The 27,750-nt window shown below is 39.5% G+C and overlaps 3 protein-coding genes across 6 annotated transcripts in view; 2 read left to right on the top strand and 1 right to left on the bottom strand.

The window, feature by feature from the left end:
* LOC133874247 (uncharacterized) overlaps positions 1 to 23,211 on the top strand; it is a 28,263-nt gene extending 5,052 nt beyond the window's left edge. Inside the window, exons 4-10 of one of the 4 annotated variants that reach the window (XR_009901229.1) lie at positions 1,138 to 1,382; positions 8,601 to 8,717; positions 13,983 to 14,034; positions 16,426 to 17,000; positions 22,055 to 22,126; positions 22,458 to 22,562; positions 22,672 to 23,211. Coding sequence is in view for 1 of the 4 variants with exons in the window: in XM_062312133.1 (XP_062168117.1) it covers positions 1,138 to 1,382; positions 8,601 to 8,717; positions 13,983 to 14,034; positions 16,426 to 16,979 (968 nt within the window). In the remaining 3 variants the exon portion in view is untranslated. The remainder of the gene's footprint in view (positions 1 to 1,137; positions 1,383 to 8,600; positions 8,718 to 13,982; positions 14,035 to 16,425; positions 17,001 to 22,054; positions 22,127 to 22,457; positions 22,563 to 22,671) is intronic. The other 3 variants (XR_009901228.1, XR_009901231.1, XM_062312133.1) reach the window with 3 other exon arrangements.
* LOC133876430 (uncharacterized) lies at positions 18,240 to 18,764 on the bottom strand. Its single transcript, XM_062314741.1, has one exon. The coding sequence runs from the start codon at positions 18,762 to 18,764 to the stop codon at positions 18,240 to 18,242; it is 525 nt and encodes a 174-aa protein (XP_062170725.1).
* Positions 23,212 to 25,244: 2,033 nt separating the features above from the next.
* On the top strand, positions 25,245 to 27,130 carry LOC133858575 (FHA domain-containing protein At4g14490-like). The gene has a single exon (XM_062294054.1). It carries the CDS (start codon positions 25,387 to 25,389, stop codon positions 27,016 to 27,018), a length of 1,632 nt encoding a protein of 543 aa, XP_062150038.1. The 5' UTR covers positions 25,245 to 25,386; the 3' UTR covers positions 27,019 to 27,130.
* The last annotated feature ends 620 nt before the right edge of the window (positions 27,131 to 27,750 follow it).

The following is a 27,750-nucleotide window of genomic DNA, read 5'->3' as shown; positions in this document are numbered from 1 at the left end:
ATACTAGCCAAAATAGCTAAAAGTTACTTTTCTCTATTTTAGCCATCCACTTTTTTTAAGTACCTCCAATAGCCTCACAATTTTAGCTATTTACTTTTACTATTCCATTTAAATATTCTTTCTAAAAGATTTTTTTTTTTTTTTTTTTTTTTTTATCATTTCTCTACTAACATTTATTATTTCTCTCTCTCTCTCTCTGAATTCCTATAAATTCATTTTCTTCTTCTTCTTCTTCAACAAACCTCACATGCTTAAACCTATCTTTGTTTTTCCTATTTTCCTGAAAGGTAATTCAATTCCGTGAAATCAATTTTTCTCTGTTCTGCTCCAAAAGTATGCAAATTTGTGCGAGAAAGCTGTTGATTTTTTTGTGAAGATTGTGTTGTTTGTCATTTTGTGAAATTTGAGCAACTGGGTATCTGAAGACTTACCGTAAAACAATGTTGCAAGCGTGAGAAAGAAAAAAAAAGTAAGAAAGAGAACCTGACCAAATTTTAATAGTTTTTTATTGTTTTGGTGGGTGAACAATGCTCATTATTGTTGGTGAGTACTGTTCACTCCAAATTGGTGAGACTGCTAAAGACTCATTTTGGACAATTTCACTAAATTGGCTCACCAAAAAAGACAAAAAACTATTTTGGTTAATCTACTAAGAATGCTCTTATGAAATGTGTTATTTTTTTTTTTGTCAAATGAACGGGTCCAAAATTCACTTTCTAGGATATATTACCAAATGCTCACTTTTGCTACTTAGGTTGGTAGGCCTCGACCCGGAAACCACTTTTGGGAATCCAAACAGTGGAAACAAATGCATGTTATGTTCTGTAGTTAAGTAATAGTTGTAGTCATAAACAAATAATTTTAATATGGACTTTCCTTATGCTAATATTATATACATAAACAAGTGATAAATATGAAAGTCAAACAAATCAATGGACTCCTTGTTAGCTTTTTTGATAGACAACTACTAGAGCATTTGTAGATATGAGATATTTTATATTTATAAACAAATAGATGGAAAATCTACCTATTTAGTTTGTTTCTAGAAATTGAACACCTAAAAATATATTCACTTGGTCTGATTTTATACTTGTGTTTTTGAAATAGCATCATTCTTCAGTTTTACTTTATTTGCAGAAATGGAATGGACAAATTTATATCAAAAGCCTAGTAAGTCAAAGGAGGTAAAAAGGCAATTGATGGTTCGTCCTCACTTTCCTCCTATCTATCGTGAAAGTCAAATGCCTGATGTCAATAGCGTCTTAGAAGTGGCAGTCATTGTTGATGATATTTGGAAAGTGGGGGATTTGGTGGATTGGTTGTCTGATAGTTGCTATTGGTCTGGAAGAGTAACTGAATTGTTGGGGGGTGAGCGAGTAAAGGTAATATTTATGTGCCTATCCATCTACATCCTCCATTTTGATACTGAATTTTGCTTGCTTGTTATCATTTTGTTTCATTGTTAATTGTGAGATGGTTTCTGCATGTGTGTGTTTGGTCTATCCTGTTAATCATACTCCCTTTTTTATGTACGTTGAGAGATTTGCATGGAAAATATTAGAGAGAAAGAAGAGGCTAGTGCAATTTACGTGGCATATCTCACACATTATTATATAAGCTTTGAGAAATATGATAATGACCAAAATATCCTCAAACCCTAATATACTCTTCTAACACTCCCACTCAAGCTGGGGTGTATATATATATATAATAAACTCTAACTGGTTACGACATAAAGATTTTGTAAACATCTCAACTAACTGGTCTCCATACTTCATAATTTTTTTTTTTGATAAATAATGTCATATCAATAAAAAAGCGTAGAGGACCCTAGTACACATGAAGTATACAAAAGTGCCTTTAAAAGCAGCCATACATTATACCCATCCCCCACCTCAAAGCGCACAAACTTATAAAAAGTATCCCACTCCCCTCTAATATGTTTCCACACACTCACACCATAAGTCCCCACAACCTATGATGAATACCATCCACCCCTCAAACTTCCATACTTAACTTCAATCACCGATCTCCATGAAGTCTCCTGCTCCAAAGCGTACCTCCACATCCACTTCCCTAATAAAGTTCGATTAAATTGAATTAAATTGAATCAAATTTCAAATTCCTGTGAGTGTGGCTAAGAGATTGGAGAGACTTCAATGGGAGTTTTTGTGGAGTGGCATGGGGGATGAGGTAAAATTTCACTTAGTAAATTGGCATAGAATTTGTACTCGAATTAAGGAAGGTGGTTTGGGAGTTCGAAATGTGATTCATTTTAATCAAGCTTTATTGGGGAAGTAGATGTGGAGGTTTGTTTAGGAGCGCGAGGCTTTGTGGAGATCGGTGATTGAAGTTAAGTATGAGAGTGTGAGGTGTGGCTGATGTTCTTTACGGGTGGTGGGGTCTTATGATGTGAGTGTATGGAAGTATATTTGAAGGGGGTGGGATACTTTTGCTAAGTTTGTGCGATTGGAGGTGGTAAATGGGTATCATGTTCGTTTTTGGCATGATCTGTGGTGTGGAGATAGGCCACTCAAGCTTTATTATCCAGTTTTGTTCAGACTTGCTCGTTTTCAAGACGCTTGGGTGGTTGATAATTTGTCTGTGGTAGATGGAGTTGCTCATTGGAGTGTTGTCTTTACGCGTTATGCTCAAGATTGGGAGGTGGAAATGGTTCTTTCCTTTTATGAGCATTTGTATTCTAATCAGATTCAACATGGAGAGGTTGACAGGTTGGTGTGGAATCTCTCTAAGAGGGAGAGCTTTGAAGTGAAGACTTTCTATAGAGCCTTAGCTAGTCAAGAGGCTGTCTCTTTTCCTTAGAAGAGTATTTAGCGTGTTAAGGCTCCGAAGCGGGTGTCGTTTTTTGTGTGGATATCGGCATTTGGAAAGATTGTGACACATGACAACTTGCGTAGGCGTCATATAGTGTTGGTTGAGTGGTGCTGTATGTGTAAGAAGAATGAGGAATCCATTGATAACCTTTTACTTCACTGTGATGTGGCACGGGTTGTTTGGAGATTTTTCTATAGTTTGTCCGGGGTGGAGTGGGTCATGCCAAGAAGAGTGCTGGATTTGTTGAGTGGTTGGGGCACTTCGCTGGGTCGTGGTCAAGTTACACAAATTTGGAAGTAGGTTCCCTTGTGTGTTATGTGGGGTCTTTGGTGTGAGAGGAATGCAAGGCTTTTTGAAGATGTGGAATTACCGGTTTTGGAATTATGTTGAAATGTGCGTAATATGTTATATGTATGGGTCTCGGCTCATAGTCCGAGTCGTATTATGTTTGCTGAGTTTTTACATTCATGTTCTTTTGTTTCCTCTGATTAGGGGCATTTTTGTATACTTTCTGTGTACTAGGGTTGCACCCTCTGCCATTTTTAATGAGATTTTATTACTTATAAAAAAAAAAGCCACACTCACAAGAACGGGGAACAACGACAAAAATACGTAGGAATGTTGGAGAGAGTGCTTTTAATCAGGGGTTTCGTGTATACATCCTGTGTACTATGGATTGCACCTCTCTGCACTTTTTGAAATATACTTAAAAAAAAAAAAATCAAAGTCAACCGACCATCCTTAGACAATTATAATTTATTCCAACCAACTAAACGACGCCCCACTTTCTCAATGACTCCATTCCAAATAAAAGGAGCTTTAAAAGACGCTCCCAACGGCAAACCCAAATAAGTCATCGGAAGAGAAGTAACTCGACACCCAAGGATGTGCGCCAAATTATCAACATCTTCCAATTCGTCTTTGGGAACAAGTTATGGTTTTCCTAAATTGATCCTCAACCCTGAGGCGGCCTCAAAGCTTAAGAAAATACACCGCAAATTTTGAACATGTTCTGCCTGTGCACCACAAAAAATTAAAGTCTCATCAACAAACAACAGATGATTCACCACCAATTTTGCATTATCGCTTGAGCCCATGGAAAAACCTGTCAATAATCCCTGGTTCGTTGTCACATTCAACATTCGGCTTAACGCTTCCATAACCACTACAAACAACAATGGAGAAAGTGGATCCCCCTGCCTTAGTCCATGAGAACTCGTAAAGAAACTAGACGGAGTTCCATTCACCAAAATGAAAAATCTTATTGTAGATATACAAAATTCTATCCAATCCCTCTATTTCTCCCCAAAACAACACCGCTGAAGCAAGTAATGCAAAAAATCCCAATTACACATGATCATAAGCCTTCTTCAAGTCCAACTTGCACAACAACCCAGACTCCCCCAACCTAATTCGACTATCCAAGCATTCATTAGCTATAAGAACCGAATCCAAAATTTGCCGACCTCAAAGGAAAGCATTCTGAAACCTGGAAATAATCTTGCCCAAAATTGATTTGAACCTGTTGGCGAGTACCTTGGTAATGATTTTATAGACCCCTCCTACCAGACTAATCGGCCTTAAATCTTTTACAACCACATCGTCTGTCTTCTTTGGAATCAGAGAAACAAAAGTTGCATTAAAACTCTTCTTAAACTAGCGTCAATTATGGAATTTTGAAAACACTGACATAAGATCTTGTTTCAAGACATCCCAACATTTCTGGAAAAAGCCATTGTGAACCCATCCGGTCCCCGCGCCTTATCACTGTTCAAGTGACGTACCACTTCACAAATGCTGTAGATGTATCTCCATTGAGCATTTTATCTTGGATGAAATGACAATCGACCTCAATATGTTTGGTCCTTTCATGAAAAATTGGGTTAGATGCAGTATGTAAAGCAGCCTGGTTATCACAAAATAAAGGGATAGGAGTAGGAGCTGAGAACCCAATTTCGTGAAGAAAATATTGTAACCTTGTCAACTCACTAGTAGTATGAGCCATTGTCCTGCACGCTACTTTAGCACTAGATTGCACCACCAATTGTCTGTTTCTTATTCTTCCAAGTTACAAGATTACCATTGGAAAATGTACAATATCCTATAGTAGACCATCTATCTGAAGGAAAATCTGCCCAATTTGCATCAGTAAAACCTTCTACCCTAAGATGTTCATTTGGTCTATACAGTATCCCAAGACTAGGGGCGCTCTTCAAATACCGAATAATGCGAGTAACAGCTTACCAATGTGAAACCTGAAGAGCCTCCAAGAACTGACTAACAACACTAACTGCATCTAAAATATCTGGTTTGGTGATAGTAAGATAGTTTAACTTCCCAACTCGGCGACGATACCTGCCAATGTCTTCAAATAATTCACCATCATCCTTCAGTAATTTCTGATTTGGATCCATTAGAACCTCAATGGGTTGAACACCCAAAAGACTTGTCTCTTCTAGCAAATCAAGTACATACTTTCTCAGAGATAAGTTGATTACATGTTAGAGATCTAGCAACTTCAATACCTTGAAAATATCGAAGTTTGCCCAGATCCTTTGTATGAAACCGCTGTTGCAGAAATTGTTTCAATCAGGCAATGCTTCTTGAATCATCTTCTATAATGACGATATCATCTACATATACCTCAAGGAGAATATAGCCTGCAGAGGCTGCACTACTATGTGAGTGAAATATTGAATGATCTGTCTGACATCTTTGAAGACCAAACTCCAATACTGCTTTAGAGAATTTTCCAAACCATGCCCTCGGTGATTGCTTGAGACCAGACAATGTCTTTTTTAACTCACAGACACGACCCTTACACTCTCCCTGAGCAACAAACCCAGGTGGTTGCTACATATAAACTTCCTCATGTAAATCCCCATGTAAAAAGGCATTTTTAACATGCAATTGAAACAAGGGGCAATTGAGATTAGCAGCCAAAGAAATAAGAACATGAATAGAAGAAATTTTGGTAATTGGAGAAGAAGTTTCATTGTGATCAATACCATATGTTTGTGTATAACCCTTAGCAATCAACTGAGCTTTCAACTGTTCAACTAAACTGTAAGGATTAAACTAAAATGCTGGTAGCCCTTTCCCAACTTGAGCTTGGGATAACCTTACCCCGGATAGGAGACAGGAAGCACCCGTAACCAAACAAACTTTGTCTTCTCTGAAAGTCACCTGAAAATTGTTGGCGACCACTTTGACTATGACGAAAGGAACCACCGCGGATCACAACCACACAATATCCACCAAGACCCACGCACCAAAATGCCAAACCACCACTACACTTGTCTCTGGCCACGTTCGCAGACGGTACCAACCACCACATATATCAACCAACCGACTACAACCAACCACCCTGATGCATTCGTTTAAAACAGGGAACAACTTAAACCTCAACAGCCATGAGTGCGGTTTTGCTGGCTACACCAAACCCACCAACGACGATGGCCAACCATGGCGATGACGGTGACATCACACCTCTGATAGTGATCTTGGCGCCATCCCTCTCCTAACACGGGCATTAAGCCAAGTAATTCAGTTGCCTTCGATCAAGTAGCAAGACGAGTGGGCAAGAGAGAAAAAAAAAAGATGAAGAAAAAAAAAGGGAAAGAAGGCAACATAAAGAGGAATAGCAGGGAGAAACACACAATATCAGGGAAAGCTGTAAACCCTAGGCTTTGATACTATATGTTGAAAGATTTGCACGGAAAACATTAGAGAGAAAGAGGAGGCTAGTGCAATTTACGTACCCCACACATATCATTATATAAGCTTTGAGAAATATGACAATGACCAAAATACCCTCAAACCCTAATATGCTACTCTAACAATGTATAACCAGTTGGTTTCTTATTTTGTTTGCTGAAAAATGTATGAGATGGACAGTCCTTACCATTTAGTCTAATCACTTGATTGCTTTAGCTCCCTTGATGTTAATAATTTGCTTACAGCTTTGACCATCACTAGCCAAGTCTGTTATGTGCTTAATGCAACAACTAATCAAGTGATTTCTTCAAAATAAAGTATCAACTTCTCACCAAGTTCATTGAAATTTGGTTTTAATAATCAGGAGTCTCGTTGGTTCTATTCTCAGACATCAGTTTTGAAAGAGGATTTGTTTTTGGTGATTTTATTTATATTAGACAGGAAACAAGGTTTTTTTTTTTGTTTTTCTCTGAAGATGGGTTGGCTTCAAAGCATTTATTAAAAGTCTGTTCTTTAGACGTAGTTTTGCACTAATTGCTTTGGACTCTGAAAACTAAAAATTATTTCTTGCTAACAGAAACAAACAGGTGGTGACCTTGCTTAGGTATTTTGGTCCGATTCTGTGTTATCCTTGTCAATTTCTAAGTGTGACATCTGAATTATTGTTTCAGGGAAGTTCATATTATGTTTTTTAAGGGAAATTCACCAAAAAAAGTCCTTGAATTTAGGCACTTTTGCCAAATCATGACTTGCATTATCAATCTCGCCAATTAAGGACCTTCTTTATGGTCTCTTGCCAAATTGATCATTCCGTCCAATTTTTTGCACAATTTTAACAGGACTTCTATCATGTGTCATTTTTCCACATCAGACCAATAGCATGAGGTCACATGTGTAATGAGTTACATGTTAGATTTAAAAACAATTTTTAAACATAATATCATTTATGTCCAAACCCAGCCTCAGGAAAACAGCAAGCTTTCCCTTCACTTCTTTGTGCCTTGGATTGAGTCCTTTTAAAAGACCCAAAAGAGAAAGAAAAAGAAAATCGATGAGGAGGAAGGGGGAAGGGTGGGGGGGTGGAGATCCATCTTCACAGAGGCAGGGTGGATCTCCATCCTCGTCACCCTGCGGAGGTAGATCTCCACTTCACTCTCTTTGTGGGGGTGGAGGGTGGCGATGGATAGTGGACCTTCTCCCTCCCCCCCCACCTTTTTTTTTTTTTTTTTTTTTTTTTTTTGGGGGGGGGGGGGGGGTGGACAAATGATATTATTTTGTAAATTTGTTTTCAAATCTGACATGTTCTTTTTTTCAAAGCGTTTTTTTAATAAGTAATTTTTGACCCCAAGGTTTTAATTCTTTCCACATTATACCAATAGCACGAGAGTACGTGAATCTTCACCCTTCCCCCTCTTTGGTGCTCTTTATTTTTTTCACCCTTCCCCCTCTTGGGTGCTCTTTATTTTTTCTTCTTTTTATTTTTTGGATACAGATGATATTATTTTTAAAATTTGTTTTCAAATCTGACAATGTTTTTATCACTTATCAAAAAAAAAATTCTGACAATGTTCTTTTTTTTTTTCAAAGTGTTTTTAATGTAATATGGTACTCATTACATGTGCTCTCATGCCATTGGTATAATGTGGAAAAAAATAAAAACCTTGGGGTCAAAAATTACTTATTAAAAAAAAAAAAAGTTGGACGGAAGGATCAATTTGGGAGAAGGTCCTTAATTGGTGAAATTGAAAATGTGGGTCCTAATTTGCCCAGCCTAAACTCAGGAACTTTATCCTCCCTCCCCCCTCCAACACTATTAAGAAACCAAGCTTAAAAACTACATTTTAATGATAAGTAGTTGTTAGCCAAAGAAAAAAAAAAGATAAGATAAAGAAAATCATCTGTAATAATTCTAATTTTTCAAGGGAATGCTGTCTTCTATCCTCTGTTCATATGAATTTTCTAGATATGCTGAACACTGAGCACTTTGCTATAGTAGAAGCATCATCTTTATTTTCGTTTTCTTATTTTGTATTTTTTTACTTTTCTAGATCGACTTGTTTCCTCCTCCTATGGGTGAAGGATCATCATATGAAGTCTTCTGCAAGGACCTACGCCCATCATTAGATTGGACACCAAAACATGGCTGGACGGTGCCTATTCCTGTGGTAGCTTTCTTGTACTCCTGTATTTTCACTTATATTTACCAAGAAAGGTTGCTCTATATTACTGTTTGATAAGTCTTTCCTTAGTGTTGTTGTTGTTGATAAAAGTCTTTCCTATATTCTAGAATCTTTATAGATAGTTATAACGTATTTTTGTTATAATAAGTTTTTTTTTTACAAGTAAGAAAGTTTTATTGAAAAAGCGTAAGACGCCCCTAAGTACACATGAAGTATACACAGGAATAGCCAAAGCAGCCCACAAAAAGGAAAAAGAACCCAATAAGCCCTTAAAAACCAAAAACCCTCAAACTCGAAACCCTCGAGAAGCATTCCCCGCTACCACACGTGAGCCTTCCCTTTCCTATGCCGAGTGGACGCACTTGCATCACCGTAGTTGATGGAGCTTACCAAATTTAAAATCTCCCTCTCGCCTTTGGACTTCAGGCGCGCAACCTTAACTTCTCGAAGAAAGTCCTTTTCAAAGGCATCCAGAATCGCCAAGGATGGATCCTCATCCTCAACACTATCCACCTCCCAATCCAATGCCATGATGGGAGGAAGAACACCCAAAGAGTAATGGGAATCTCCAGCCTCCCCATCCAAAATCTTATCACCCTGCTCCCACACGACTACTTTCCCAGGCGGATCAAAACCTATTGGCCATTTTTGAGTTTGGGACAAACCATTCACCTTGAATTCATTGCCCTTTTCAAAGATAGGGGTGACGCAACCACTCGGGGGAGGAAAGCCCTATCACCCCATCTTCCTTGACATCCAGAGTTGATGACGACATGATCGACTCTAAAAGCGAGGAATGAGTAGAAACTTTCATAGCCGGGCTCAGGTTGAGGAACCCCCTCCGAAGGAAACCCTTCTTCGAAATAAATGGCTTAATGATATCCTTCACGGAATCTGCCACTCATGCGGAATCCATCACTAGAAGCACTGCAGCAGCTTCCTCAACTGTAAAACTGACAGGCAACCTCATTGCTGCCACAGAATCTGCAAATAAATTATCATCCAACTGCACTGATTGACCTTCCATTGCCTTCCGGTAGTACTTCTGAAATGGCTTAAATATCGGCGACATAGAAAAAGAAGAACGAAGCCTCTCACCCAACTCAACTGCCTTGAAAAAGAAACCTATGAATGGGGCGAAGATAGGCTGAGAAGACCCCTCAGGTCTAAGTTGAAGGGTCAAACAAGCATATTCGGAGCTGCTTGGCAAAGGAGAAGAGGTACCGAAAGAACCAAACCCAACAACAGAGCTTACCGGAGCCAGAGGAGCATCTAGTGACATTGAAGACAGCATCTCCGGTGTCGGCAAGGGGGTAAAGACGAACCGTGAAGATGGAGACAACTTGGCGGAATCAACCGCTGGATCAGAAACACACTCACCCCCTGAAGTCAACAGACCCATATCCACCCCAAAAATAGCTACCGAAGTCGTCTCCGGCCGATGAGAACTCCGATGGGCAATTGTTGGACGTTGAAAACACTTCACAGAAACGAGACCCGCTTCAGGGTCCGACACAGGACCTGTAACCTCAGAGACCTCCATTGTTTCTTGGAATTTGGGTTTTGGCATGGACCGGCCCAAACGAAATCCTTTAATCTTATGGCCCAGACTGAACCCAACAAATCGACCCACCAACTTCCCAACAACCCGGCCCACATGCCACAACTAAGTTGAACCTGACGAGCAACTTACTCCACATATGCAAATTCAAACGCGAATTTGTCATCCTTGCAGAGCCTGCCAAGCCTCCAATAGAGAGACCAGCTTCGAGATTCTTCTTACCCAACGGACACAGCAGCTTCTCCTTGACCATCGGATCAAGCGGAGGTATCTCCAACACAGAACAATCCACCGCTGATCTCAAAACCTCAGTCTACAGACCTCATCGCCGGAAGGATATCAATAGCACATGGCTCCGCCAACGGAGCCCACAACCTGGTATGACGTAATGGCTGCGACCGCACCACCTCCTCGTACAACGATGGAAAACCACCCACGATAGGCATCACCGTCGCATCAAGGCACGAGTCCGACCTCACCACCTCCGCAAACGAAGGCCTCGTCCTATTCAAAACCATTCTCAGCCTTGGCCCCTCCTCCTTCCCACCCATCTTCTCCGCCCAAAATGAAGACTCACACCCACACCCCACTGTAGCAAAAAGGAAGTGTTTTTTGCCTTTCTTAGCTCACCAGCAAATTTGTGCCAGCCCCACCCTCCACGACCCTTAGAGATCAGTAGAATCACTCTCCATCCGCCCATCCCATAAGTTGCCGCCTCTAAATACCGGCCATCTTTGTTCCCACCTCTACGCACGATCAGAACTTGTCCCCTCCCTAAAAGAATTGACAAACTCTTTATCTCCAGGGAAACCCAAAAGAACCTCCATCGTCGATGCTAGCTAAATGATGCACTGGTTGCGCAGGAGGACCTCACCGAAGAAGCCATTCCTCTTTTCTTCCACCCGCAACACTGACTCCCCATCCAAGACCAAGAGTATGAAAGATTTCAACTCCACTAAGAACCTCATTTCCATCTCAGGCTCACTTGAAATCAGCTCTCCATGAGAAAAGAAGATCTAAGGAGGACCAAGGCTGAGATCAAGCAGGACACGCCTACATGCGCCACCGTTTGCAGAGAGTCCTGTTTCTATTGCACAAGTGATGCTTTAGTGAAGAAAAACAAATTTCCAACCATAATGACTGAAATTTTGAAGACAGCGAGAGGACTTTTATAAAATGTTTTCCCACTTGGTTAGTTATATAGTAAATGACAAAAAGGTTGACTTCTAATCCAGCAAAACGAGGAAATGGTTACCATGGATGAAACAAACATTTAGGCTGGCTTATTTGCCTGTTTAGTGTTTTGATTGCCCAACATATCGGGCTCATTTGATAATGCTCTTTGGGTGGTGCTTTTTTCATTTTAGTTGAAAAAGTTTTCTTATGTGACATAAAGGTGAAAGTAGTTTAAGTGTTTTGTGTAGGAAATATACTTACCATGGACAATCTCCGAAAGTGGCGTGTCATTGTGATTGATTAGTGTTATATGTGTAAAAAGAATGGGGAGTTTGTGTACCATCTCCTGCATCATTGTGAGGTTGCTTGTGCCATTGTGAATGTTTTCTTCAGTCTATTTGGGTTGTCTTGGGTTATGCTTAGACGAGTAGCCGATTTGTATGCTTGTTAGTGGACTGCTGGCAACACTCGGAGTGCTGTTGTGTTGAAGATGGTTCCTTCATACCTTTTGTGGTGTCTATGGAGGGAAATGAATAATAGAAGTTTTGTGGACCGTGTGAGGACTTTGGAGGAGATCAAGTCTTTATTTTTCAACGCATTGTATCTTTGGATAACTGCTTTTGTTTTTCCTTTGGTGATTAGTTATCATGATTTTCTTGTTCTTTTTGCCCTTACTAGCTAGATGGTTTCTCTTGTATACTTCTTGTGTACGTGTGGCCGCCTTATGCATTTAATGATATTTCGATTACTTATAAAAAAGCTTTTAAGTGTTTTGTGTTTGAAGTTGTTTATTAATGCCTTTTCTTTTTTGCTAAAAAGAAAAACGCAAACCCAAAGAGCATTATCAAATAAGCCCTTCATCATTAGCTGGACAATCTAAGCAAGAATGTTTGCCTGTAAAATTGTCAATTTAGGTCCTTTGTAGTGTGCCAACAATTGGAAATCTCAACATTTCACTCCTGTAGCTATGATTCATGTATTGTTTCTATAAGTCAATAAATGCTAATATAGATTCTTTAATTTCAGTTTTTTTTTTTTAATAGGTTTAATTGTATTGTTTAATTTAAATATGTTTGAATAGTTGGTGGAGGTCAGGGGGACTTCCACTGCTTCCATCTCCATCTCTCCCCAACCATAAAAGTAAAATTCATGAAATAAAGGGATCAATTAGGGCCGCAGTCTTCCATGCTCTTTTGCCCACCACTATATAAGCTCTTTTATTAACTGCTCTTCTATCCAACTTCCAATTGTTTAATTGTGGAAGACATCCTATGTCATATTTGATTGTTTTAGTCTTTTAGAACTTGGGACTCTCATTTTTGTTTTGTATTTTAGGTTTGAATCTTTGATTTATTATCCAGTTCTGGAAATTTGATGTTATAGCATGGACTTTTTTTTTGAAAAAGTAAATCAATCTTATTAAAAAGCACAAGGGGCAACCCAAGTACACAAGAAGTATAAAGGAGACCCCTAATTAGGGAGAAGTAGAAGACAACAAATCCAAGAATTCTAGAAGGTTAGAGAAACGAGAACTATTGTAAGCCGCTGTCCAAACATAAAGAGATTTGAACATAATAGCTTTTAGCTCTAGCACCATTTTTTCACAATCTTCAAAGTTTTGAGCATTACGCTCTCCAAATGCGCCACATTACGCACAAATGGACCATAGACTGGACTTCTATTTTTAATGGCTTCCAAACTGACATTTTCAACCAGCCCACAACTCCACCACCTTTTGGGGCATGAGCCACTCTAACCCCAAAAGACAGAAAACCGATACCCACAACTCTCTAGTCGCATAGCAGTGGAGCAGAAGATGATCTATGGTCTCCCCCCCTCTTTTTAAACATGCAGCACCAATCCAACATTATAATGTGCCTCTTTTTTAGGTTGTCCATAGTTAAAATCTTTCCTAGCGCTGCTGTACATACAAAGAATGCCACTCTTGTAGGAGCCGTAGTTCTCTAGATGCTCTTCCAAGGAAATGAAGTACCAGCAGGGGGAAAAGCGCACGATAGAAAGATTTAGCCTCATACACCCTCCTTTTGGTAAGGATCCAACAAATTTGATCCTCACCACCTCGTCTCAACTTGAGAGAGTATTAAAAAACAAAGTGACCAACTCCACCTCCTAATGATACTTCTTGGAGTCATCATATGCATTTACCATGGAATCATATGCATTTTACAGTAATGGATTTTAATTACAATATGTGCATTTATTACTACACATCCTGTAAATCTATTATTTTTTATGCTGTGTATTAGCTGTATCTTGACATCATTGAATTCGGACTCATGATAAATTCGAGTCAGATGGTCCTCGACTAAATTAAAATAATAGTGCCATCAATATAATTCTGTCTTCAATTATTCTATAGGTTCTGATATAACTATGCCTTGTTGTTTGTAGATGAATATGATATCCTGTAGGATGGATACTTTTTTTTTTTTTTTTTTTTTTTTTTTTTTTTTTCTTGTATTATTTACATTTGCCGTGCCTGATGATTGCAGGAAAATGGAAATGGGCGTTCTTGTGCGCGGATTATTAAACCATTTAATCAAGGTAATAAGATTTGCAGTTTGGAAACTAACTGAATTAAATTGTTGCCCAAGTACAGATTTTTTCTTAATTTTGCAGTTGAATTTTGGGAACTCCACATTTCATAATCAATGTCTGAGTTCTAACCTCCAAAATCCAGCTTGTAGGTCCTTGGAGACTTTTTTTTTTTTTGGGGATTAATCTCTCTCAGAACTCTTGTTATTCCATTTTGGATAGGCCTTTCCTCTTGTTTCTGAGGGCATTCTATGAGCTGGACTTTTTAGGACATGGGCGATACCTCTATCACTATTGTGTTAGAGTATTAATTAAATGATTAAATTTACTTATTTCTATCAGCTTAAGCTTTTGGGATAAGTGGTAATTTAACATATTGTTATAGTCCTTGCTCAAAAACTAGACAGTTGAAAAGCGATAGGTTGAAAGTTTAGATGTCCGACAAGGGGTCGGTTGAGGCTTGATGGTGATATCATAAATAATATTGATTTAAAATCAATTATAAATGCAAATTAATAGACTAATTTATTACAATATCAAAAAACAAAATAAATTTCCAAAGTAAAAGTTCGAAACTTATGGTGAAGGGGTGTGCATCCCTTGGGGCATTGCTTGCTAGACTTGCCATCCCAAGTGCAAAGGTATCAATACTTTATTGGGTGGCTTAGAGGTCTTTCTATTGGTATCAAATGTACTGATGCCAAAAACTGTTCTGGCTAACCTGTTAGATTATTGCACATTCTATATATTTAGTTGTACATCAACCTATAGAATCTAGCTTTTAAGTGATAAAATATGATGTATCTAAGCACGTGCGATCATTACTTATATAAGTGGGTTACCATTAACAACCACAAACTATCTTCTCCCAACTAAAAGGTTTATGGGTATATAAGTCATTGCACATTGTTACATTCTGAAATTCGTTGCCTACTTCCTATCCCCTCCAACACCCCCCCCCCCCCCCCCTCTTTCAGTGCGAGCAATGATTGCAGCAGAACCCCCATCAAACTCATTGACCTTCTCGTGGTGCTGCACTCTCCAGGCAAAGACATCATTGTTTTTCAGCACAAGATCCGCGGCAAAATCGAGATGCCCCAATTGAAACGACACCTTTTTGTTTTATGCCGTTGCCGCCACATTTTGCATCGTTAACCTCCTCAATGCTTCAATCTTGGCTAGTACATTTACCTTGTGTACGAGATCGTGGATTTTTGCAAACCTTAAATGGTTCTTTGCAAAATCCTAGGAACCTGAACTTCAAGTTGCTGCCCACATGGATATCCAGAATGCAATTTTTCATGGATTTGGCACACGTGCTATTTTACATTCACAATCAATTGATGTAGAAATGAATAGTCTGTCGTGTATGTCTTTGGTTGAGGTCTTGTCTAGAAATCTTATTTGAGGAGCTTTTGAGATGTGGTCTAGAGGCCATATCAGATGAGGCTGATGTTGAGAGGGGAGAGGAAAACGATGGAACTGTTAAACCTGTGAGTCACGAACAGTTTCATAGGTCAATGGTTGGACCTTTGTTGAGCGGTCATGGAGCCCTTTTTTGAGGGTTGTTCAGCACATTTTGTGGTGCAGTTCATGGTCCAATCCTCCAGTATGATCTTTGAATCCATGGTTATAACTCAATTTGGACAGTGTTGTGTCTAATTTGGTTGGAGATAATCCTGAACACTTGGTCAGTTGAGACAAACTGGTAATATATCATTTGAATAGTAAAAGTTAAAACAGAAAAAGAAATACAAGTTTATAAATCATAAATTTAAAAGTAACTTAGTATAGTACTTTCTTAATGCAAAGCATATAGAAGAAGGGTTGGCAGGGTGAGACAACCATCTAGACTAACCTATTAATTCAACAGAATTTTGAGTCTATTCTAAAACCCTGCCAGTTCACATTCTCCAGCTGGTTACTTGATGATTGCTAGATCTGGTCATAGGAGGAGAGAAAAATATGTTACTTTTGAGATGTTTGCAATGTATGAAAATATATAAATATTTCCTTTCCCCTGCGAAAGAATAAAAAATGCTTTCATTAGTAGGTTGATAATTGGTGGAATCCATGCTTGGTTCTTCAAAATAATGATGGCATAAACATACATTGTTGAAAGAATATATGAAGAAAGTTTTGGGTTTCTTTTTGTGAGCTGGTTTTGGTTGTTCATGTATATACTCTCTGTGTACTTAGGGCCGTCTTACGCTTTTTAATAAAACTTTTCTTACTTTTCAAAAAAAATATATGAAGAAAGTAACATGCCTTTGGTGTAAAATCAAGATACAGTGTTTGTACTACTAGGAGCTTTAGCTACCGTGAAGTACCACTCCTGCCGTGTTTTTTGATTTATTTAATGACTTGGTTTTGTATTTGAATTTGATTGACATGGGATAGTTGCAGGGGCCCCTCCAAATTTGATGGTCCACACTGAAGCCGAAGGAAGAAATGGAGTTCAGGCTGCCGTTAGAGCATCTCTTGAGCGTAATGCATCTTTTTCCTCTCATACTTCAGCAAGCTCATTACAACCTCCAGATGGATTAGAACAAATGGCAAGGCTACCTTTGATCAATACGGAATCTAAGGAGATACAGACATCAGAAACAAAGTTGGAATTAGATATGGGAGATAATGGCATTGGAAAAACCAGTTACTCAGATAGTGTTTCAAACTCACATAACAGAGATGCATCAGCTAATATATTGGGAAATATGGCTGGGAAGGGAAAAAATGATAGCTCTGGTTCTTCAAAGAAGCTGAAAGCTGATGGAAGTATTTCTTTAAATTCCATGTGTTCTGATACAATAGAAGCTGCAGTTATGGACCTGGAGGAACTTGTGAACAGAGTTAAATGGATTAGGGGTTTCTTGGAACTTGGAAAACCTCTGTCAAATAGTGTGCAGAATCCTTGGAAATTTCTGGAACATCGGGCATCATCCACACCAAAATGAGGGTTCAGTTTTATTGAAAGGGTAAGTTTACATTATGAAACTACCTTTAGCTCTTATAAATGTGAAAGTTTGATGACCGTTTAGATTGGTGAAATCAACGGTCTCTTTCTCATCTGCTTTTGACCTTCTTATATCTATCTAAATGTCTCTTGTTTTGGGATGTCTTGATGAAGTGAAATAAAACATGTTTGTATAGAATCTATTTTTTTTTTTATAAGTAAGAGAATTTCATTAAAAAAAGCGTAAGGCTCCCCTAAGTACACAGGAAGTATCCACAGAAGCAATCCAACCAGCCCACATAAAAAACTCAAGAAAACCTACAAGGAACCCACAAGAAAACCTCTAACAAGCATAATAGTAACCTCCACAATACAATAGAAACCCCCGTAATACAAAAAAAGCCCCTAAAAGGCACCCATACCAACCCCAAAAAACCCCAACAGGACCCCCTAAACCCAAAGAAAAAAAAAACCCAAGAACCTGAGAAAACCCCAAGAGAAACAGCCTTCAAAAGAACCCAAGCAAAAACCGAAAGCCCGAGGAACGACCCACAAACGGACAAACCTACCCAAGCACACAAAGGCACACAACTCTACAACACAAGGTCCTTTCCTTTCCTACGCCTAGCGGAAGATTTATCGTCGCCATAGGTGATAGAGCTATGTAGATTCAGAAGCTCCCTCTTACCTTTAGACTTTTGGCGCGTTATTATCTTGTCACGCTTAAATTCTTATTCTATGGCATCCCGAATGGCCAACGCCTCATCCCCAAAAGCACCCTCCAACGCCCAATCCAAAGGCGAAACATCCCAAAGATCAACGTCCTCCTCCCAAACCACAATCTCCCCGTTATGATCAAAACCGATTGGCCAATTCCAAGATTGGGAGAATCCATTACCCTCAACGGGTGAAGAAATGGGGCAACCTCTAAGAGGGGAGGAAGGCCCGATCATCCCTACATCAAAGACCTTCCGAGGCGAAGCGGGAGTGGCTGGCATATCTGGGCGAGGGTTGAGAAACCCCTTTCTGAGAATGCCCGTCTTCATTGGAGGCTCTGCAACCGAAACCTTATTAACAGCTAAGTTGGCAACCATCTTCGAGGCTTTCAGGGAATCTGATAGAAGCACATTGTTCCACTTCAACGAAACCCCTTCCTTGAGTACCCTCGCCTTCTTGATATAACTTTGAAATGGCTTCGAGACCACGGGGAAAGAAGAGTGCAACTTCTCCCCCAACTCAGTCTCTCCAGAGGAAGGAGGGGTCATGAGTTGAGAGACCGCCAGAGAAGCATCGTCAGGATTGCATAGCAGAGGAGGGGACTCTGAGTTGGCAGGGAATCAACTGGGACCACCGGAGGAAGGGACACCTGAGTTGGCGAGGGGGGAAACCCGAAAGGCTTAGAGGCAGTAACCCAGCTAGGAACTACGTTCAAACAGCTAGACCCTCCCCCTGAAAAGGAAAACCGAACCGGAAAAGCCTCTGGAACAGCTGGCGACGGCACCGAAAGAGCAGGAGACACCCTTGGGGCTACAAAACCCTCTCTCGGCGAAGGAGCCTCCAAACCCCCAGGAGGATGACGAACTAGAGAGAACCCAGAAGAAGACGTCCGAGCCGGAGAAGCCCCTGGAACTGCCGGCGAGGAGGGCTCCGGTCGAAGAAGAGCAAGAGACGGCGCCGGAAAAGGAGACGCCCCTGGAGCTGCTAGACCCTTGCCCGACGAAGGAACCACCAAACCCCCAGGAGGAGGCCGAACGAGAGACAACCCAGAAAAAGACTCTGGCGTCATAGAATCTATTTGACAAGTTATAACATCCATAATTTGTTGATCCATATTTTGACTAATGAAAATTTTGATTGCCTCTCAATGGAAATCCTCTTTGGGGGATATTCTAATATAAGAATCATAGTGGGGATTGTCACTATTAGACACACTATTTGTAGAGAGCTCGTATTTTTGAAAAAATAAAAAGGTACCCAAGCTTCCTTTTTTTTTTTTTTGGATGAATGGTAATAAATTAAAGAAAGAAACAAGTTCAAGTGCTTAAAGCTCCTCGCAGGAAGGCAAGGGTGCAGCCTAAGTGATGGAATGAAACAAACCTGAAATCAAAGAAATTTTAACTTAATAAACAGAAAGGATCTCCCTTGTCTTTTGGACAACTAAAAAAATACTTAACTGCAAAAAGGGGAATGCCCAATGACTGTTGGATGGCTGGCATATCATATTGTAGGAAAAAGCAATTGAAGAGGAGTTTTTTTTGCTCAGATATGAAGTTGATAACTAAAATATTGGAGTTTGAGTCTTGCCTTTGGTGATAAAGGAATGAGGTGGGATTGACATAGGTTTCAAGCTAGAATGTTGCTTACCAAAAACGCTTGAACAGTATAGAGTATAGGAAAGTAAAGATTCGTGGTGTATTGATAGAGAAGTACAAACTGATTTTTTTAAAGATATTACCTCAAATCAAGTATGATATTAATTAAATACAAACACCCTTAGTAATCCTTTTGAATCCTTCACCCCAGCATGATGGTGTGATTCTCCTTTTATATTATCTCCATAATCATTCTAATTCACATATGATATTAATTAAATACAAACACCCTTAGTAATCCTTTTGAATCCTTCACCCCAGCATGATGGCGTGATTCTCCTTTTATATTATCTCCATAATCTTTCTAATTCACATGAGAAAATATAAATATGGAAAGTGTTAATGTCTAATTTTTTATTTTTTTATTTTTATGACAAGTAATCATTCCAAGGCAGAGGCATTTCGTGTACCCACTCTTGAAGTATAAAAAACCCCAGACCTGTGTAATGCACCCCTACCACACGAATCGGATGTGTGGCCCCAATGAATTATTTGTACTCAAGGAGATTCGAACCTTGTATAAATGATTAAACTCACAATTGTCTATCAACTTAAACCTTTGAGATTTTTTTTTTTAAAGAAATCAAAATTCCTTAAAAATCAAGGGGCTTACCTAGGTACACATGAAATATACAAAAGAAACACCGAACCAGAAAAAGAAACTATATAAAACAGATGTCATAAAATTTAGAAATATGAAAATAATCATAGGCAACCATCAGTTGGAAAAGGGCATTGAAAAAGAAAGTCTTTCAACTCCGCCATCGTCATCTCATTGTCTTCAAAGCGGAATCATCTTCTAAATAGCCTTACTTTGAGGACTACCAAACTACCATCTCCAAGAGGTGAATAGATCTTTCACTCGACAAGGCATGACCCATGCTAAACCGAACAAAGTGAATATAGAGCTCCATAAGGCACTAGCTGTCTCGCAGTGGAGTAAAAGACGGTTAACGGTTTACCAACTCTTCTTACACAAGCAATACCAATCTTTCACAATGATATGCCGCTTTCTAAACAAAATTAACGTTATTGAGAAGAGCCATTAAAGAACTAAAGATGATCTGCTAAACATCTTTGGAAATGCTACCTTAAGGGGTTTCTCTCCTCGCTACATGTCATGCCAAAAACTAATCTTGAAGCCGTCACCCAACCCCTCCTAATGAATTTTCATAGACCCACCCCATAAGGTCCACTGACTCCACTAAAGTACCACGCACCCTATTGAGTACCATATTCAATGTCCACTACTAATCTCCATAGAGACTCTCATAAGCGTAACACCATAACCAATTTCCCAGAAGAGCTCGGTTGAACATGAATAAATTTCGAACCCTTAAGCCTCCCTTAGAGATTGGAGAACACACCTTGGACTAGCTTACCAGGTGAAATTTGACCTCTCCATCCATACCTTCCCACAAGAAATCTTGTTGTAGCTTTTCAATTCGATTGGCAATGCTTGCCAGGAGGGGAAAGAAAGACACGAAGTTGGTTGGAAAATTAGACAATGTGCTCTTGATCAAGATAATCCTACCCGTTTTAGACGATTATAACCGCTTCCAGCCAGCCAAACGATGGTCAATCTTCTCAATAATGCCATACCAAATAGATTTGGATTTGAAAGAAGCACCCAATGGAAGACCTAGGTTCTTCATAGGCAATGAAGAGACCCTCAACCCAAGATCCTAACCAAACCTTCTACATTATTGACATTACTAATCGGAACCAATTCTAACTTACCCAATGGGACGATGATTTAACATGGTATTAGTGCTCTATCCCAATTAAAAATAAAAACCTTATTCCTTTTCCCTTCCCGAATCCCCTTTTCTCCTTTCCCAAATGCACGAGGGCCCCTTCTCTTTTCTTTTCCTGAGGTGAAAGGTAGTAGATCTGGACGGCCGGCTACAACGGTGGTATCAAAGCCAAATCTAGATTTTAATAATTTTTTATTTTTATTGTCTACCCCCTGTGTTTGTCTTTTTGTTTTCTTTCTTCATGTGTGTTGTGTTGCAGGCGTAATGGTTCGAGGTTAGTTAAAAGATAAGAAGGAAGAATTATTATTATTTCTTGATGATACAATGATACATCTACACTCGTTTATATTGAGAAGCAACACACACTAATATGGAATTACAATAAATGAAAAAAAATTATGGAAAAGAAATCAAATCCTAGAATAAAATCAAATCATATCAGCCATATATCTTCAACACTCTCCCTCAAGCTCTGGCGAAGTTATCTCACATGCCTAACTTGCACATGGTTGAATGAAGAATACTATTGGACACTCCCTTTGCAAAAATATCTTGAAGTTGCTTATGTCTTCACATAAGGTGTACAAATCAATCTTGTACGCAATCTTGGGATCTCCTTATCTACCTTATATTCTCTATAAATAGGATCTATTGTAATACGATATGAATCCAAGTCTATAAGATCAAACTGTAGCCCTATTGGGCAATTTCTATGGTGGCTGTAGGTCTGTAAGACAGAAGCAGCTCATTTCGTCTTCTCTCTTTCTCTCTTCTCCAAATTATGCTTTTATTTTTATTTTCTTTATTTTAACATTCCCTGCACTGTTTTCTAGTCATATTCACGTTTGAATTTGACAAGCAAAACTCTTCCCCTGGACTGTTAGTTTCAAGTTCTTTGGCTGGTGTGCAATTGGCTTTTTGATATGCTGCCCAAAATTAACCTCCAGGTTTAGTGAACTGATGCAGAAGTGGCGCCCTGCATCATATCTTGGATCCTACAGAGGATGAATCACAAAAAAGTATGTTGATTTTGAGAGATTTAAAATGGAGTTTTACCTGATTTTTGAACTTGCTGAGTAAGTTTTGTCACTTACCCTGTTGACTGGGGAAAATGCCCTTTGGCTGCAAATCAGTGCTGGGGCCTGAAAAGTTTGCCTTAGGCTGGTTACTTACCCATGGCAAACGGGCCTTTGTACCTTTTCTGTCCACGGTTTTTCCATGCAGAAGTGAACATTATTTGCTTGAGAGGTGCAATAATGTCAAATATGATAGTGTATTTTATTTAGATCCTGTTAGTGATAAGAAAAGTGTGACAGTTGTTAACAACTCTGAATTGGATTTATTCACTAGGTGTCCAGGGATTAACTGGATCTACCATCAAACCTGGGAAGTTTAATCTTCGGTTTATCTACTGTTGTGTCTTTAAAGCACTTGTTGGACGGAGTAAGGATTTGTGTAAGTTTTTTCTTCCCATTTTGCTCTTTCTAATTCTTAGAAAACCAAGCATATTTTATCCATGGGCCCAAATATGCTTCCTTTTTATTTATCCAGTATTGTGTTGCAGAACGATTAATGCCACGTTTTTCACTAAAGGATGCACTGTTGTGGCGGGAGATCTTTCCAGACCAGGTGATCTATTTTGGTGAAAGAAATGAATTTGCACTGGAAATTCAATCCGGAAAGCCCATGATTTTTGAAGCCTCTACTTCTGCCTCTCTTTTTTTTTTCAGCAACTTTTGGCTTTCCAAATCTCACTGATGTGTATCTAGTGATGGTTTTGAATTTTATTTCCAGTCCCGGAATGTGTAAAGCTTCCGCTTCAGTAGCCATTGCAAGCAGTGATGACTTCTATAATAACTTTTGCTTGTGATTCTGTAAGCATCAAAAGTAATCCTAGAGAAATTAGGCAGATACATATTTTCTGCTTGGAGCTCTATTTACATAGACTAGATTTTGTTCGGTGCAAAATACTGGGAAAAGTGCATCCCTTCTGGGTCAGATGTCTAAACAATTGTGGACAAATAAGCTTTTCTTATTTCATAAATTAGTTTATTCTATAAATTTTTGGACGAATGAAAATTGCCTACACTCGGTTAGATCTCAACGTAATCAATCTCCTATACCCTCTTTTTCTCCATGATAATTTTGATTTATTGTCCAAGACACAGAATTGGTTCATGCTTAATTCCCATTCCAATCGATTGGAAGACAAAATAAAGGACTGATTAATGCCTCATTCTGGTAATTTGATTGAATGAGTGGATAAATAACCTTAGAAGTTTGGAAAAAAAGGAAAATTATATTTACCGTCATCAATTTATCATCCTTGTTCTACTTTCGCCTTCAAAATGACAAAAGTACCTTGCATGGTAGTAAAAAAAAAAATAATAAAAAAAAAATAAAAAGAAAAATTCAGAATAGATTGAAGTGAGATGGAGAACGTACCTTGGCTTGTTATCAGTTCACTTGGAGATGGAGAACATACTCACTGGTGGGGGCTTATGGTGGCGTCTTGGTGGAGTAGGCCTAAGCTTTTAGTGGTAGATTGAGGAGAGTAAATGAGCAAACAAAAATAAAAAGGCAAGAGACAGAATATAAAGTTACACTTGTGTTGAAGCATATTTTCTTAAGGTTGGACCTTCAACTTGGACAATAGAGCTCATGTAAAATATGGGAGAAAGTCACCGGAAAACTGCCGATCCTCAAGGATCGAGGAGCTTTTGAAGCTTAAGCCAATAAATGACTTTGAGAATAAGTTGAATTGAGAGAGTTTAGAGAAAATGAGGAGAAGAATACTTGATTTTGGAGATATGCGATCCTTTTAACATGAGGCTCCTTAGCAGAGTATCTGATTGTATGCTATGTGACAAGCTTTATTATTCTCTATGTAATGGTCTGCTTGAATGAGGATAAGGATCCTCTTTATTTTTATTTTTATGGCCACGATTTAAAGCTAGATGCCTCTAACGATATACATGATACTATATTATTTAAAGTTTTTAAAAAAACATTCTAACGTTAATATAGTGTTTATCATTAAATTATGCTTTAAATTTGAACAGTAAAATGAATATGATAAATAAGATCATTTTTCCTTGAATGGGCCACGATATCCACACAAATTAGTATTAATTAAAAGAGTATTTAAAAATTCTGAAAAAAGAAAAAGAAAAAGGTAGGGGTGCACGAGAGGCGAGGACATCCAGTAGCCGCGAGAACACCTGAATAGGTGCAGGCAGCCCCACCTTCAAACCTCTCGTTGGGCAAAGTCCACGTGAGATGCACACGCGCAGTGCATCGACGTTTCTTTTTTAAACCACACGGGGGAAACAACCGGGTAAAGACCCCAACATGAGTACCTAACGGATTTGTTTAGGGTTTAACAAATCACGTGCACATCCCGCCACACACCCCCGAAGGTTACACGCTCATCCCCAACTCCTCCTTTTAAGCATCTGTAGATCTTTGTGCCAAAGCAATGTGGGAGAGAAAAACGTTTTACAACGCCGTTTTGTTTTTGGCTCCGGTTCGTTGGACGCTTTTTGAAGGTTTCGATGGAAGACTTGGACATATATATAATCCACCTTTTCAGAGACTTTGCCCTTCAATAATCATATTGTAATGGTGTTGCAAAGGATTAAGTGTTCTTTGGTCCATGGGCTTCTAAATCAATTATCAAAATTCACTGTTCTCCCCAACATACAAGCTTATGTGTATCTGACATCAATGGCATGTGCAGTTAAAACAAGCCCATTAAGTTGACTGTACTAATTTATTATTGGACCCCTTTTTGTTAAAAAAATTAATAAAAATTTAACACTGTTATGTCAATGTAGTGAAATAATAATAAAATATTAGAGTGGTACATAATATTATTAAAAAATATATATATTATTTTTACATATAAAGTTATTTTATTCCGGATACGTTTGAAATTACGATTTTATAGGAATAAAAAAAAAAAAAGTATGATTTTAAACCAAATCATAAAAAATGAATCGTATAAATAACTTAAAACTAAAATATTGTATAAAAATATTAAAATAAGGATTTTTTGTTTTTCAATACTCAATAGTGTTGTTCTTATTAAAGTCATAATTTCTCGGTTCAATTTTCTTCGATCGCAGTAAGCCAACAAAAAAGCAAAACTAAATGAGAAAGAGAGGGGGGAAACAAAAAGAAAGAGGACCGCGCATTTACAATTCAAATTTGGTGAATTTTGAAGCTGTTGCTCACAACCCACACTCAACTCTCTCTTTCTCTCTCTCTCTCTAACACAATGGAGCCACCACCTCTGAAGCTCGTGATGGTCCAAGGCCCACGCCAGGGCGAAACCCTAGAATTCCGACCTGGATCCACTATCAGAATCGGCCGCGTGGTCCGCGGCAACAACGTCGCGATCAAGGATGCCGGAGTCTCCACCAAGCACTTCTCCATCGAGTCCTCCTCGTTGTCCGGGTCGGGCAAATGGATCCTCCGCGACCTCGACTCCTCCAACGGTACCCAACTCAACGCCGCCAAGCTCCTCCCGGACACTCCCTACGATCTCTGCGACGGCGACTCCATCAAGATTGGCGAGTACACCTCGATCTTGGTGAAGATCGAGGGCCACGAAGAGAGCCAGCTGAGGCGGAACCCCAGGCGCCGAGCCGCAGAGAAAGATGCGTGGGGCCGGGGAGGTACGGTTTCGAAGGAAAGCGAAGCTAAGTGTGAAGAGAAAGGCGAGGAGTTGGAGACTGGGAATCGAAGGAAGGGCCGGCCCAGGAAAGCTAGGGTTCTGAAGGGCGAAGGCACATCAGAGGAACTCCGTGATCGGGAGTCGGAGAATGCGGGACCCGTGGAAGAGAAAGCGGCACGGCAACTGAGTACGCGGCGCACTCGCAGTGTGAAGATTGAGGAACCGGTGGCTTCCGTTCCGATACTCGTGACGATTCCAGAGAATTCCGGTGTTGAGTGTGGTCGGGAGTCGGAGAATGCGGGACCCGTGAAACAGAAAGCGGCACGGCAAGTAAGTACGCGGCGCACTCGCAGTACGAAGAATGAGGAACCCGTGGTTTCCGAGCCGATACTCAAGACGATTCCACAGAATTCCGGTGTTGAGTGTAGAGAATTGGAGATTAAGGGTAAGAAGACGCGGGGCAGGGCGAGGAGGAGGAATATAGGTTATGAGGCGCCAGATTGCGCTCGAGCCGATGCTTTGGAGGATAAGGAGAATTTGGAAGAAAAGAATAGAATTGATGTCGATAACGGCGCGGCGATGGTTTCCGATCCGATGCTCGAGACGATTCCAGAGAATTCCGGTGTTAAGTGTGGAGAATTGGAGATTAAGGGTAAGAAGAAGCGGGGTGGGGCAAGGGGGAATTTAGGTGATGAGGCGCCAGATTGCGCTCGAGCCAATGCTTTGGAGGATAAGGAGGATAAGGAGAATTTGGAAGAAAAGAATAGAATTGATGTCGATAACAGCGTGGCAATGGTTTCTGATCCGATACTTGAGATAATTCCAGAGAATTCCGGTGTTGAGTGTGGAGAATTGGAGACTAAGGGTAAGAAGAAGTGGGACGGGGCAATGGGGAATTTATGTGAAGAGGCGCCAGATTGCGCTCAAGTTGATGCTTTGGAGGATAAGGAGAATTTGGAAGAAAAAAATAGAATTGATGTCAATAACAGCGCGTCAGTGAGTGGAGTTGATGAGAAGGTGGGAAATGGGGCAGATTCTGGTGTTAGAGAGGAGGGGCTGGATTTGGAGAAGATGACGCTCGGGGAGTGGTTTGATTATATGGAGGTGCATTTGCCGAAACAGATAATCGATGCAACTGAGGAGATGATTGAGGGTATGAGACGGAAGGCCGAGCGGGTTTGTGAGTATATGGAGGAGCAGAGGAATGAGAAGGGCAAAGTGCCGGTGGGATAGAGGGCGGATCGGTTTGGTTTATGTGGTAATTGGTAGCTTAATTGGCTTGATGTTTTGAATTTATATTGTGGATTATCTGTGCAATATCTGTGAATGTGATCAGAATTGTCTCTGAGCTGTGCATTTCTTGCATTTCGCATTTCTCATTTCAGAAAATGTAGTGATTTGAGTTAGTAATCTTCTGCTTGGAGTCATTGGTCTAGTTAAGGTTAGTGTCGAGTCTACTTGTAAAGATGATTAGGTGTCTAGAAGTTCTTCCTGATATAGGAACCAAGGAATCTAGCTAAGTTTATTAGACAATTTTTGGATCAGTGGGGTGGCTGTCTAGCTTAGGTCAGGTGCTTGCAAGGCCCCTCAGCCCTCAGGATTCTATGGGAAAGTAGTAAAACTCTTACAAATTCTATCGTCGCTGTATATGTTGATTTTGAATCTTATGAATGTAATTCACAATTTAAACTTTTGTAGGCAGAAATTAGTGCTATTTTGTTCATCTATTACTGGATTCTTTAATAATAAAATGACAAATTGGAAGTCATATGTTAATTCCCATATCATGTTTCCTTCTATGTATGAATTTTTTTTATTTTTTTTTATGTGATTTGTGTTCTGGATATCATGTTGTACAATGCTGACTCCAAGTTGCTTGGTGAACATCCTTGTTGTCTAGTGGTTTAGAGCCCTGGCGAGCACTTAGGACCAAGTTTTCAATGCCATGATTCAAAATCTTATGCA

Source organism: Alnus glutinosa, chromosome 1, assembly GCF_958979055.1.
Source record: "Alnus glutinosa chromosome 1, dhAlnGlut1.1, whole genome shotgun sequence".
Taxonomy (NCBI): Eukaryota; Viridiplantae; Streptophyta; class Magnoliopsida; order Fagales; family Betulaceae; genus Alnus; species Alnus glutinosa.
This window is presented reverse-complemented; position numbering and strand designations above follow the sequence as displayed.